This window comes from Arachis ipaensis, chromosome B2 (assembly GCF_059453495.1).
Source record: "Arachis ipaensis isolate K30076 ecotype BB chromosome B2, ASM5945349v1, whole genome shotgun sequence".
NCBI lineage: Eukaryota > Viridiplantae > Streptophyta > Magnoliopsida > Fabales > Fabaceae > Arachis > Arachis ipaensis.
In genome coordinates, this window is record NC_142437.1 from 15,835,257 (window position 1) to 15,849,800 (window position 14,544).

Sequence of the window (14,544 nt, forward strand, 5' to 3'; positions counted from 1 at the left end):
ACCGACACATGAAGGAAAAGAAAAATAAATAAAATAAAAAATTAAAAAATATTTGTATTTTATATATTAAATTTTTTAAAAGTATTATTTATACATTAAAATTAGTCATTAAAATTAAATTTTTATTTAAATTAAATAATTATATTAATTATGAAAATCTATAAAGCACAAACAATTTATGAAAATACACAACGTAATACATCTCGAATACTTAGGTCTAAAAGTATTTATGAGCATATCCCGATGATTGAGTACCCAGGAGATGATACGCCACGATTTTGATGTATCTCAAATGCGCCCGGGATAAATACAGCTGGAGAAACGGATACTGAGTACCGGAGATATGCGCATAAAAAAAATAGAGTTCAATACCTGGGATACGGTCAGAGGAAGAATTAGGGTCACAGTAACCGAGATGAATGCAGAGTGAAAAATGGGGTCACAGTACCTGAGATACATATCTAATTACGGTGTATTTGCACCTTAGATAAATAAAAATAATTCTATATAAGAAAACTTCCGGACTCAACCATTACTCACAGTTCATTTGTATCTTTATTCTCTATTTTTAGCCTTCTTTTTTGTACTGATGGATAATAATAAGAAAAGGTGAGAAAGAAATGATTTTTGAGTCTAATTCAACTGTGATATTGTGCACTTTCAGTGTTGATTTTCTACATACTCTAAAGACTATCATACTTAACAACATGGGGGAATAGGTTCCAAAGAGATTGCGCGGGTTGCATATAGATTTTTATCAGCGCTTTTGAGTGGTTTATTTACTAACAAGTTATTCTGGCTCGAAGCTGATAAGCATGTGAGGATAATATTTGACGAAGATACTAGGCTAACGATGCAACATGTGATGGAGTGGTATGGTGCAGTTTGTGACGTAGGTGGTGGTTGTGGGTCATCCTTTTCAAGTTCGCAAATAGTCTCGTTGGATGCAAGGCCGATTTACTTCGCGCCAACCTCATGATAGTGTTGAATAGGACGATAGCGAGGGTGATTCGGATTATGTTGTCGAAACCAGATCATCTAATGAGAGTGATTCTTTTGATGAGTTTGTACCAGAGACTCCTACCAGTGTTGATGCTCGGTTTTTCCTGCCTCTCTCTTTGGCCATTCTGTAACACCCTAACTACCAAAGCTCACGCTTCCGGCTGCGCAACTCTGATAGCTCAGACATTACGACGACTTTTATACTATTTAATACTAAAATATGAGCCTGTTTAAAACTTTAAACCGCAATATCGCTCCCAAAAATACTTTCATCCGATAACATACATCCATAGATACCATACAACTTACAAAACTCATAAAAAGTACATCCATATATACATACATATATATATATATATATATATATATATATATATATATATATATACAATTATATTTACAAGCATTAACCAATACAATCCCTATCCCTCTCACAGAATATATCAAGATAAAGGCGAGGGTACAATAAATAATCTACATCAATACAGAACATATCAATAACTAAATAAACTCTTCGTGACTTCTGCGCCCATATCCTGAAAGGGGAAAAATGTAGGGGGGTGAGAACATCATCCTCGAAAGGGTTCTCAGTAGAGGGTTTTTGGGAATTACTGTAATAGGATACGTGAAGATAACCGCATCAGTGATTAATAACCGTCTTATGCCTCTTTTCAAAAACAACAGTTTCCAATAAAAGTAAATTCGGAAATCTTTTCGGAAAGAAGAACCGTTCAATTCTCAAAAACTCAAAAGCCTTTCAAAACGGTTTATCTATGCAGAACCAAAATAGCCTTTCATAATTTTTTTTTCCAAACCAGAAACACAAAACCGAAATCAACCATCAGTTCATCTCTTTCCAACCACGGCCCTAGGCCCAAACAATCCAACCAACAACCAATCACCACAATCCAACAGAGTCCCAGATGCAAACACAAATTTGGAAGATGCAGGCACAAACAAACAGTTATTGCAAGTAGGACAATTAGCAATTAATCACAAAGGCAAGCCAAGTACAATATGCACACCCAAGCAATGTCACATAGATGCATATGATGAATGCCTGTCCCTAGTGGCTGATGATATCATCTGTCGGTTATAGAGCCAACCCGACAAGTCCTGGTAGCTAACCATTGGACTATCCCTCTGTCGCGCATCCCCAACTCGAGTTATACTCATCATAAACTTGATCATAATCATGATCCATATCCATCACCCTCATTGGTGAATATTTACGGGGGCGAGCTCATCCGGGGCTTTCACAGTGCCCGGCCACACTTACGACATAGGGTCAACAGAGTATCAAGTCTCAACCTGGAGCACGTGGTGGCTAGCCACTGCTACTACCCAGGGAAACTCGTAATCTCAGATAGTGGAAGTGCAACAATCACATTTATCAATGATTCAGCATAAACATGCAATCAATCTCATCCATGGATTAACATCCATCTCAGCCATCCGGCTCACGGTTCATTCCAGAACCAGCCAATATTCATATCATACACAGCCATTCCGGCTCACGGTTCAATCCAGAACCAATCAATATGTATAAACATACACAGCCATTCCGGCTCTCAACAAAACAGCACTTCCACATTCAAAATCATCAAATTCATGAAATCGGCATTTAAGCCATAAATCATTTTCTCAACTCATTTCACTTTGAAATCAAGTTTCAACTCTTTTCAGCCTTGGCTTTAAAGATCTCATTTCTCAAATCATCTCAGGCTCATAAGCCACTTTTACTCAAGGTAAATTCTCCTTTCAAAACAATGCCACTCTCGGCATCCTCTTTCCAAAACTTCCATAATCATGGCAAGTTAAAAGCCTCTTTGAGATATTCAAAATCACCCATCCAACAATGGGATTTTATAACAAAAGTTTCTCGGCAGAGTCCCAAGTCTTTAGGGGAGAATAACATAACTCATTTCGCCAAATTCATTTAAAATCATTAAAACATTGGCTTTCCGACTTGAGTAATAAAATAGGATCTAAGCCAAACCAAGTCACGTAATCATTTACTTCTTTCAAAGCCGTTTCCTTTACCTAGGCAAAACCAGCTTCAACCCCCATGATAAATTCTAAAGTATTTCAACTGTTCGAAATTGTTTTAGTCTTGCAAAAGTTCAGAATTCAAAGAGTACTTAAAACCTTTCTCAAAACATTTAAAAATGAAACTTGTCAATAGACAGTCAGGTCTTTTCAAAATCATTAAAACTCTTTAATTGAAACTCCCAAGGCAAATTCAAAGGCATAAACCCTTTTCACATTCAATTAGCTTTAAAACACAAGTTTCATCTAAATAACTTTCTCCTGAAAGAGATACAATGCCTTTCTTAAGAAGCAAGACTAAATCACAATTCCTTCTTTAATAATTCATTTCAAAAGTATGAATCATCCCTTTCTTGATAATTCAAAAAAAATAGTAGAAGTCTTTAACTCATCATTCTCCGAACAACATTTCAATAAAGACTCGGATTTTATAGAAATTTTGGCAGCACCTCCCCTAAAACTTGGACTTTGCCACCCGGTTCGGGTCCCAACTAAACCGTTTCACAATCCTTTTCAACAGTCCAAAACCAGAAATCAATTCAAAAGCAAGCTAAATCCAACAGTCGCCTCAGTGGCATATCTCAAGGAAACCATTTCAAAAATCAACTCAATATCAACCGATTTAACTCATTTCTAAAGCTTTAAAGAAACGGCTCAATAACAAATCATTTGTCCAAAACCAAGTCAATTAAAGTAAACCAGGCTGATTTCAAAAGTGCGTTCGGCTTTTCACATTATCAAGATAATTAACTCAATTCAACTCAATTCTCAACGGATCAAACTCAGATTTCAAATCTTTAAAGAATTAACATCAAAACATTATATTTCACAAGCCGCACAACAATTCAGCCAAACAAGCATCCTTAACCATTCGAGACAATCAAATAACACACAAGGCAGATACAATCACCAAATACCAATTGTCTCATATCAGTATTCATATGTAATAATTCCAATACATAAAACATAGTTTTTGGAAAGCGCCCCTACCTCAAAACACAAATCCATAATCCAAACGCGTCACAGAATCCTTTCCGCCTCAGCCCGAGATCAACAATCGAAATCCCGGCAGCCAAAACCTCGGTTCCAAGCCACTTTCGCAACAGTCTCAACAACTCTAATCGCAACATACAACAACCGAAACTCAATCGTATAGCGATTAATGCCACAACCTCAGCGTATGATAACAGAACAGTAACTAAAGGACTTTCAAATCAAAAACGCTTACCGAACCGAAGGAGGAACGGCTGAACCGACACAGCGGCGGTCTCCGAACCGGCTCGGCGGCAGCCCGGCAGCCACCCCAAGCGGCAGCGGCGACAAATTCCAATCACGATAACTGAAACCAACAGGCAGTGACCATAGTAACCTCGGAATTCAAAAAGGACAGAAATCCCAATTAAAACCCTTACCGGCATTGGATCTCGACGGCGGCAGAGGCGTTTTCCGGCGACGGCAGCGTGGTCTAAAGTGGCAGAAACGGCCAGAAGCTCCGGTGTGGTTCCGGCAGCCACAACCACTTCTCCGGCAGCCATTCACAACAGGCGACGACCACCGCAGCAGCTGGCTGGACGGCGGCAGCTTCTGACGGCAATGGAAGCTCCGGCGGCGTCGCGGGTGGCTTCCCCCTCTCTCTCGCGTCGGGTTCTTCTCAAACGACGGTGGCGTCCTCCATTACTAGCGCCAGGGCACGACGGCGACGCCAGGTTGAGACGGAATGGCGATGGCGAAGGCACGGGTAGCGGCGGCGGCGCGACGCTCTTCGCGAAGCCTTCCTCCCTTCTCACGCGCATGCCCTCCCGTCAGACTCTTCCTCTCTCGCCTCAGTTCCGATCTGTGACGGAGGCGACCTCGCGAACAGCAGCGGTGGCCTCAACTGGGCAGGGCGCGGTGGCAGAACGGCTCCCCACGTGTAGCTCTCGGCGGTGGCGGCAGAACCCAGTGGCGCCGGCAGACAGCCCCTTTCCTCCCTTCTCTCTTCCGTTCTCCCGATTTCTGCCTTTCCTTTCTTTCTCTTCGTTGGTTTCTCAAAGAACAGTGTGTGTGTGTGTGTGTGTGTGTTTCGCATAGGGCTGCGCAGAAGGAGGATGAAGGAAAGCCTGGAGGCTGCGCAGCGTGAAGGAGGTTGGTTTCAGGGAATGGGTGTATCAAAATTAGGGTTAGGGTTACTTTTGTAATTTCAAATAAAAGTAGGGGTAATATAGTAATTGAAACTCAATTAAATTCAACACTAATTATATATAGAAAATACTATTTGTTCATCACTTTCACAAATTATTTTCAATAAAATGTCCAAATCAAATAATTAGAAATAATATACTTAATTTCTTCATTTTCCAAAATAGCAGTATTAATACTTAAAATATTACTTATTCAATCCAAACCATATAAAATCCTTATTATTTCATAACTATCAACTTTATACTTTAAATATAGAAAATAATCTAATAATTATAAAATTGGATAATAATCATAACTTATCTCAAATCCAATAAGTCAAAACTTGCCTTAATTATTTTTAATAAAAATAATTTCTGAAATTAAGGCTATAAATAACCATATGATCTGAGACTTGGTCATAATAAGACTTTTCAAAAGTTCTGGGCCTTACATTCTACCCACCTTATAAAAATTTTCGCCCTCGAAAATTGATACAAAACGAAAGAAATTCTATAACAGTTCACCTTTGAATACATTTAAGAAAGAAGCAAAATATCTCAACATATAAACATATATACGGCTTTCAAATACTTGGATGGTCGTATGCATAAAGGTACAAAGGCAGGAGTGTGATTGTAAAGCAAACATTATAAGATAGGCTCAATGCACAAGGTCATATGATCTCAATGCCTCACAAACTTGAGGTGCCAAAATAGGGTGCAAATCAAGATAGGCGTTCACAAAGCAAAGATGACATGGTTCAAACATGTGATGGTAAGGCAGAGCATCGAAGGCTATAAACATGATGGGATTAAAACAACGTGCTTAACTTCCGCACACTAATCTCTTATCAACCTCAAAGTTTCAACTTTCTAACTCCATCAAGCACCTTACAACCTCATAGCCGATTATGAGCCTAACACCTGCAAGTTCGTTTGCAAGGGACAAAACACCCACAACTCATCATAACGTTACACACCTACCGCTTCACCTTCCATATACACATATCACGTCTTAGGGAACTAACGCATCGCGTTATTACGTCTACAAGTCGCACGTGATATCAAAACAATTCTCGAGTCTACTCAGAAGGATACAAGACTCTAGCAAGGAGGAACAACATCAAGGATAATGCTCATAGATTTAAGAGAATGTATCCAGTTCCCAGATAAACAAAGACGCTCAAGCAATGAAGTTTGCTAGAAATAAATTAATTGACAACTCCAAAAATAACCCTTAGATCAAGGTAGTTCAACAGGATCAATAGGAAGAAAACCAGCGCATCAGTTTGAAACAAACTCGAGCTGAGTCGAGGAAGCATGAGGTTTACAGAAGAGAATATTTCAAACCCAAGACAAAGCTCACAGAACTCAAAAGCACGATTAAAAGTACTTCCAAATACATTGTTCATAAAGGAACCGAAACTTGCGGAAAAACCACTTCGAAATCTAAAAGTAAGGTTAATTAACAACATCCTTCAAGCGAGTAACAAAAGCATAATCGTGGCTTTGCTTTAATGCAAGTTCATGTTGAAATAGATTTTGTCGAGTTCTAAAAACAAGGTGCACACGGGTTTGGCTAAAGGCTAAAATATTTCTTCAAATATTTTAGAAAGGTAATTAGATGCACAACTTAACCAAAGGCAGTTCATAAAAATCGGGAGAGAAATCAAATGCTTGTTCAAAAATTCTCAAAGTTCATATTCAAACAAGCGTGTATAGCATTCATAGCAAGGATGAAAAAGAAGTTAAACTCCTTTTAGAAAGGAAACTCCAAGGAAAAAATTTGCACACAATCTGGTAAGGAAATAAGTGGTGCGTTACAAACAAACCGGTTTCCACTAAACAAGGAAGCTTTTCAAAACTTCATTTAAAATGGCAGATGCCAACTTTAAATTAATTTCGTCAAAATTGGACAATGGTTCTAATCTCAATCAAACAACAGAAAATAAATTCCGTTTAATATTTCTTCAAAGAGAATTCGAAACTTCTTTAAAAGGTTCAAAACAAGACTCCAAAAGGGTTCTTGAAATCACTATCTCAGAAGAACATTCAAGAAGTTTAAGATGTACTGAAAAGGAGTCAAGCCATACAAGAAAGGATCTTAAATCAAAGTAGTTCAAACAAGATTCACTAGGCATGAGTCATCAAACAAGCTTTCAATTGATCCAAAAGAATACAAAAGTCATAGGAAAAGACAACTCAATCATTAGTAATTTCTCAAAGGTAAATCTTTAACTAAAAACTCTTGTAGAGAAAATGAGAGAATAAACAATGCACTAATTTGAAACGAATCAAACTAACTCACATACGGATGAGATTCACAAGAGAGGACAAACCAAGATCAATGGTAATTTTCACAAGATGTAAAAGGTTAGTTAAGAACAGAATCACGTATGACGTTCATAGAGGTGAAAAGCTTAAGAAGGAACGATTCCGTTCATAAGAAGAAAGCTATGAATCCAACATTTTCAAAAGAACAACAATGGCATAACCCATTAGTATGCTAAATCAAACTCAAATCAAAATGAATTAAGTAAAGTTTGTCAAACGAAACCCAACCGGGATAAAAGTGAAAAATTCTTTCTTTCCAAAATTTTGAAAAATACCCAAATACATAATCAAATGAAGTTGTGCAGTGGAACTATAGTAAAATTACTAGAAGGTCAAATTGTAATTTAAGGTAAATGCAGCTCCATAATCCAGTAAAAATACAGGCGGGGTATTGGAAATAAATAGTTGTTAAACTGTATAAGTAATCTCAAAGTTTCATATATAGAAAAGTATATATCAACTCAACAGCGATTCATAAAATCTCAAAATTGGTTGTGATCACTGTCAAGTAAGAGAAAAACTGAATCAACAATTTCTCAAAGAATGGACTCGGAATTCGGAGTTAAAAGGCACAGCGCATTAAGACAAGTTCAAAGCTATATCAAGGAATATGTGAATCAAGAAGAACTCAAACAGAAAAAGACAGAGACAACAAGGATTCCAAACAAGCATATGCAATTGAGATCAAACAAGAATGCATATGAATAGAGAAATAGAGTGGAAACATCAAATTACTTTTCGAAAGGAGTAGCAAACAAGAACTTCAAGTTAGGACATGAAAGAACAAGTCGACTCGAATGAAATTCAAGACACAACTGAATAGCCTCGAGAAATAGTTTCTAGCGTTCTCAAAACCCGCGATTCGCTTTACCCAAAACTCGTATTTCATCTATGATAACCCATCAGTTCTTTCATATACAAAATCCACTAGTATTAAGCTGGCCAAACTTAATACCAAGAATTATGCAATGCAAGACTAACAGCGTTAAATCAATAGATCGTCATGTGCATAAAGCTCTAATCCTTGTCATTCGACAAGACCTAATACATGATAAACACTCAGAGTATGCAATTGAAGCATAGTCAGTCCATTCCTCAGGCTCTACAGGAAGAACTGATCTGATACCATAATGTAACACCCTAACTACCAAAGCTCACGCTTCCGGCTGCGCAACTCTGATAGCTCAGACATTACGACAACTTTTATACTATTTAATACTAAAATATGAGCCTGTTTAAAACTTTAAACCGCAATATCGCTCCCAAAAATACTTTCATCCGATAACATACATCCATAGATACCATACAACTTACAAAACTCATAAAGAGTACATCCATATATACATACATATATATATATATATATATATACAAATATATTTACAAGCATTAACCAATACAATCCCTATCCCTCTCAAAGAATATATCAAGATAAAGGCGAGGGTACAATAAATAATCTACATCAATACAGAACATATCAATAACTAAATAAACTCTTCGTGACTTCTGCGCCCATATCCTGAAAAGGGAAAAATGTAGGGGGGTGAGAACATCATCCTCGAAAGGGTTCTCAGTAGAGGGTTTTTGGGAATTACTGTAATAGGATACGTGAAGATAACCGCATCAGTGATTAATAACCGTCTTATGCCTCTTTTCAAAAACAACAGTTTCCAATAAAAGTAAAGTCGGAAATCTTTTCGGAAAGAAGAACCGTTCAATTCTCAAAAACTCAAAAGCCTTTCAAAACGGTTTATCTATGCGGAACCAAAATAGCCTTTCATAATTTTTTTTCCAAACCAGAAACACAAAACCGAAATCAACCATCAGTTCATCTCTTTCCAACCACGGCCCTAGGCCCAAACAATCCAACCAACAACCAATCACCACAATCCAACAGAGTCCTAGATGCAAACACAAATTTGGAAGATGCAGGCACAAACAAACAGTTATTGCAAGTAGGACAATTAGCAATTAATCACAAAGGCAAGCCAAGTACAATATGCACACCCAAGCAATGTCACATAGATGCATATGATGAATGCCTGTCCCTAGTGGCTGATGATATCATCTGTCGGTTATAGAGCCAACCCGACAAGTCCTGGTAGCTAACCATTGGACTATCCCTCTGTCGCGCATCCCCAACTCGAGTTATACTCATCATAAACTTGATCATAATCATGATCCATATCCATCACCCTCATTGGTGAATATTTACGGGGGCGAGCTCATCCGGGGCTTTCACAGTGCCCGGCCACACTTACGACATAGGGTCAACAGAGTATCAAGTCTCAACCTGGAGCACGTGGTGGCTAGCCACTGCTACTACCCAGGGAAACTCGTAATCTCAGATAGTGGAAGTGCAACAATCACATTTATCAATGATTCAGCATAAACATGCAATCAATCTCATCCATGGATCAACATCCATCTCAGCCATCCGGCTCACGGTTCATTCCAGAACCAGCCAATATTCATATCATACACAGTCATTCCGGCTCACGGTTCAATCCAGAACCAATCAATATGTATAAACATACACAGCCATTTCGGCTCTCAACAAAACAGCACTTCCACATTCAAAATCATCAAATTCATGAAATCGGCATTTAAGCCATAAATCATTTTCTCAACTCATTTCACTTTGAAATCAAGTTTCAACTCTTTTCAGCCTTGGCTTTAAAGATCTCATTTCTCAAATCATCTCAGGCTCATAAGCCACTTTTACTCAAGGTAAATTCTCCTTTCAAAATAATGCCACTCTCGGCATCCTCTTTCCAAAACTTCCATAATCATGGCAAGTTAAAAGCCTCTTTGAGATATTCAAAATCACCCATCCAACAATGGGATTTTATAACAAAAGTTTCTCAGCAGAGTCCCAAGTCTTTAGGGGAGAATAACATAACTCATTTCGCCAAATTCATTTAAAATCATTAAAACATTGGCTTTCCGACTTGAGTAATAAAATAGGATCTAAGCCAAACTGAGTCACGTAATCATTTACTTCTTTCAAAGCCGTTTCCTTTACCTAGGCAAAACCAGCTTCAACCCCCATGATAAATTCTAAAGTATTTCAACTGTTCGAAATTGTTTTAGTCTTGCAAAAGTTCAGAATTCAAAGAGTACTTAAAACCTTTCTCAAAACATTTAAAAATGAAACTTGTCAATAGACAGTCAGGTCTTTTCAAAATCATTAAAACTCTTTAATTGAAACTCCCAAGGCAAATTCAAAGGCATAAACCCTTTTCACATTCAATTAGCTTTAAAACACAAGTTTCATCTAAATAACTTTCTCCTGAAAGAGATACAATGCCTTTCTTAAGAAGCAAGACTAAATCACAATTCCTTCTTTAATAATTCATTTCAAAAGTATGAATCATCCCTTTCTTGATAATTCAAATAAAATAGTAGAAGTCTTTAACTCATCATTCTCCGAACAACATTTCAATAAAGACTCGGATTTTATAGAAATTTTGGCAGCACCTCCCCTAAAACTTGGACTTTGCCACCCGGTTCGGGTCCCAACTAAACCGTTTCACAATCCTTTTCAACAGTCCAAAACCAGAAATCAATTCAAAAGCAAGCTAAATCCAACAGTCGCCTCAGTGGCATATCTCAAGGAAACCATTTCAGAAATCAACTCAATATCAACCGATTTAACTCATTTCTAAAGCTTTAAAGAAACGGCTCAATAACAAATCATTTGTCCAAAGCCAAGTCAATTAAAGTAAACCAGGCTGATTTCAAAAGTGCGTTCGGCTTTTCACATTATCAAGATAATTAACTCAATTCAACTCAATTCTCAACGGATCAAACTCAGATTTCAAATCTTTAAAGAATTAACATCAAAACATTATATTTCACAAGCCGCACAACAATTCAGCCAAACAAGCATCCTTAACCATTCGAGACAATCAAATAACACACAAGGCAGATACAATCACCAAATACCAATTGTCTCATATCAGTATCCATATATAATAATTCCAATACATAAAACATAGTTTTTGGAAAGCGCCCCTACCTCAAAAAACAAATCCATAATCCAAACGCGTCACAGAATCCTTTCCGCCTCAGCCCGAGATCAACAATCGAAATCCCGGCAGCCAAAACCTCGGTTCCAAGCCACTTTCGCAACAGTCTCAACAACTCTAATCGCAACATACAACAACCGAAACTCAATCGTATAGCGATTAATGCCACAACCTCAGCATATGATAACAGAATTGTAACTAAAGGACTTTCAAATCAAAAACGCTTACCGAACCGAAGGAGGAACGGCTGAACCGACACAGCGGCGGTCTCCGAACCGGCTCGGCGGCAGCCCGGCAGCCACCCCAAGCGGCAGCGGCGACAAATTCCAATCACGATGACTGAAACCAACAGGCAGTGACCATAGTAACCTCGGAATTCAAAAAGGACAGAAATCCCAATTAAAACCCTTACCGGCATTGGATCTCGACGGCGGCAGAGGCGTTTTCCGGCGACGGCAGCGGGGTCTAAAGTGGCAGAAATGGCCAGAAGCTCCGGTGTGGCTCCGGCAGCCACAACCACTTCTCCGGCAGCCATTCACAACAGGCGACGACCACCGCAGCAGCTGGCTGGACGGCGGCAGCTTCTGACGGCAATGGAAGCTCCGGCGGCGTCGCGGGTGGCTTCCCCCTCTCTCTCGCGTCGGGTTCTTCTCAGACGACGGTGGCGTCCTCCATTACTGGCGCCAGGGCACGACGGCGACGCCAGGTTGAGACGGAATGGTGATGGCGAAGGCACGGGTAGTGGCGGCGGCGCGACGCTCTTCGCGAAGCCTTCCTCCCTTCTCATGCGCATGCCCTCCCGTCAGACTCTTCCTCTCTCGCCTCAGTTCCGATCTGTGACGGAGGCGACCTCGCGAACAGCAGCGGCGGCCTCAACTGGGCAGGGCGCGGCGGCAGAACGGCTCCCCACGTGTAGCTCTCGGCGGTGGCGGCAGAACCCAGTGGCGCCGGCAGACAGCCCCTTTCCTCCCTTCTCTCTTCCGTTCTCCCGATTTCTGCCTTTCCTTTCTTTCTCTTCGTTGGTTTCTCAAAGAACAGTGTGTGTGTGTGTGTGTGTGTTTCGTATAGGGCTGCGCAGAAGGAGGATGAAGGAAAGCCTGGAGGCTGCGCAGCGTGAAGGAGGTTGGTTTCAGGGAATGGGTGTATCAAAATTAGGGTTAGGGTTACTTTTGTAATTTCAAATAAAAGTAGGGGTAATATAGTAATTGAAACTCAATTAAATTCAACACTAATTATATATAGAAAATACTATTTGTTCATCACTTTCACAAATTATTTTCAATAAAATGTCCAAATCAAATAATTAGAAATAATATACTTAATTTCTTCATTTTCCAAAATAGCAGTATTAATACTTAAAATATTACTTATTCAATCCAAACCATATAAAATCCTTATTATTTCATAACTATCAACTTTATACTTTAAATATAGAAAATAATCCAATAATTATAAAATTGGATAATAATCATAACTTATCTCAAATCCAATAAGTCAAAACTTGCCTTAATTGTTTTTAATAAAAATAATTTCTGAAATTAAGGCTATAAATAACCATATGATCTGAGACTTGGTCATAATAAGACTTTTCAAAAGTTCTGGGCCTTACACATTCCACAATTATCATAAGTTCCAAGCCATTATCACACTTTGAATTTGGATGCAATACAGCTGGATGATCCTTTCAACCCCAGCAACAAGGAGGACTACAATACGGATGGTGGGGGTAGAATTTTGAGTTGGCCATAGGTTCAAGAATAAGAATGTTGTTCTGATGGCAATAAAGAATTACAGTATTCAAAGGAACAACTGTTGTTGGAGTCCTCAAAGGGGTTGGTTCCACGATAAGGACTTCATATGCCATTTAAAATTATCGTGGAACCAACCGCTTTAAAGATTCCAACAATAGTTTTCATTAGGGCTGGATTAACAATATTACCCAAGAATATGGTGTAGTTAAGAACAACACCCATCACCAATGAAAGAACAAGGATCGTAAAAAATGCAAGAGAATAACTTTGCAAAAGAAAACTCTTGAAAAACATTTTAAGTTTTTAAACAAGTAGTGTAATCAATGCAACCATAGCTTGTACAAATATCATAATTGTAATTTGTATGTTTTGACAGAAATTACTTATATAGTGTTTTGTAACTTCATCTTTTTTGAATGAACTATGAAATTCATCTGTGTAATTTGTACTCATCATTGCAGCACCACATAGATAATTGCATAAAAACCAAAATCAGCAAAACGAAGCCAAAATAATATGCACTACAAAAGGATGCAAGATGCAGAGGTATGAATTACTTCAACCAGAAGAATTAGATAATCGAAGAATATCAATAACAGAATACATACGAGATAAGCACAAAATCAACAAAGCAACATAAACATTATAAAAGAAGTCACCTCCAGTCTCCCACCTTCTGCTTGAATTTCAGAAAATAATGAAAAAGCAATAGAAGAGTTTGATCCTACTAAAGACATAAATCAAACAGTTAGAATACAACGGCAAAAGAAGCGAGACAACAAGAATATGTATATTCGAGTAGTGAGAGCATCTATTGCAATAAATTCAATAGTGATGGGGTGCAGGAACGGGAGATGAGGTTGAAGGTTTTTCCGGTGTTGGTGTGAAAGATGTGGAGGAGGAAGAGTTCAAAGTCGAAAAATTTTACTATGAATAAGCTCAGCAGTGAAGGCATGAGTCGGGTGGATTTCATGTGTTGAAAGGCATGGGTTGGGTGGGTGGCTTGTTACTCGAAGGATTTGTTAAATAGTTGATTTGGATTGTATATATATACTTATCAAAATACGTGTGACAACTGATTTTGGTGGTTAATTTTAGTATATAAATATTTTAAAAAAATATTTAATAATAAAAAAATTAGCCAAAATTAATCAAAATTTATCTTATTTAATATTTATTAATTATTAATAATTAATAAATATTAAATAAAAAAATTCT

At 38.2% G+C, this 14,544-nt stretch overlaps 2 protein-coding genes across 3 annotated transcripts; both read right to left on the bottom strand.

The window, feature by feature from the left end:
- Nucleotides 1-1,408: 1,408 nt before the first annotated feature.
- LOC148573120 (uncharacterized) lies at nucleotides 1,409-4,586 on the bottom strand. The gene is made up of 3 exons (XM_088504356.1): nucleotides 4,280-4,586; nucleotides 4,042-4,168; nucleotides 1,409-1,538 (listed from the first exon to the last, which is right to left on the bottom strand). Exons 1-3 carry the CDS (start codon nucleotides 4,584-4,586, stop codon nucleotides 1,409-1,411), a joined length of 564 nt encoding a protein of 187 aa, XP_088360482.1.
- A 4,339-nt stretch (nucleotides 4,587-8,925) lies between these two features.
- Nucleotides 8,926-14,321, bottom strand: LOC148573121 (uncharacterized). 2 transcript variants are annotated; one of them, XM_088505278.1, is made up of 3 exons: nucleotides 11,804-12,953; nucleotides 11,566-11,692; nucleotides 8,934-9,063 (listed from the first exon to the last, which is right to left on the bottom strand). In XM_088505278.1, exons 1-3 carry the CDS (start codon nucleotides 12,108-12,110, stop codon nucleotides 8,934-8,936), a joined length of 564 nt encoding a protein of 187 aa, XP_088361404.1. In that variant the 5' UTR covers nucleotides 12,111-12,953. The 2 variants fall into 2 exon arrangements, 1 of the variants encoding a protein (XP_088361404.1); XR_015905260.1 differs by lacking the exons at nucleotides 11,566-11,692; nucleotides 11,804-12,953 and adding an exon at nucleotides 13,986-14,321 and having other exon boundaries at nucleotides 8,926-9,063.
- Between the last annotated feature and the right edge of the window lie 223 nt (nucleotides 14,322-14,544).

Excerpts from the sequence above, each read along its gene's own strand:
- LOC148573121 (XM_088505278.1), bottom strand. The coding sequence starts at position 12,110 with ATGGCTGCCGGAGAAGTGGTTGTGGCTGCCGGAGCCACACCGGAGCTT. Across the intron at positions 11,693-11,803 it reads GCCGTTCCTCCTTCGGTTCG|AGTTGTTGAGACTGTTGCGA; the intron begins GTAAGCGTTTTT and ends TGTTGCGATTAG. Across the intron at positions 9,064-11,565 it reads TTATGGATTTGTTTTTTGAG|GATATGGGCGCAGAAGTCAC; the intron begins GTAGGGGCGCTT and ends TTCCCTTTTCAG.
- LOC148573120 (XM_088504356.1), bottom strand. The coding sequence starts at position 4,586 with ATGGCTGCCGGAGAAGTGGTTGTGGCTGCCGGAACCACACCGGAGCTT. Across the intron at positions 4,169-4,279 it reads GCCGTTCCTCCTTCGGTTCG|AGTTGTTGAGACTGTTGCGA; the intron begins GTAAGCGTTTTT and ends TGTTGCGATTAG. Across the intron at positions 1,539-4,041 it reads TTATGGATTTGTGTTTTGAG|GATATGGGCGCAGAAGTCAC; the intron begins GTAGGGGCGCTT and ends TTCCCCTTTCAG.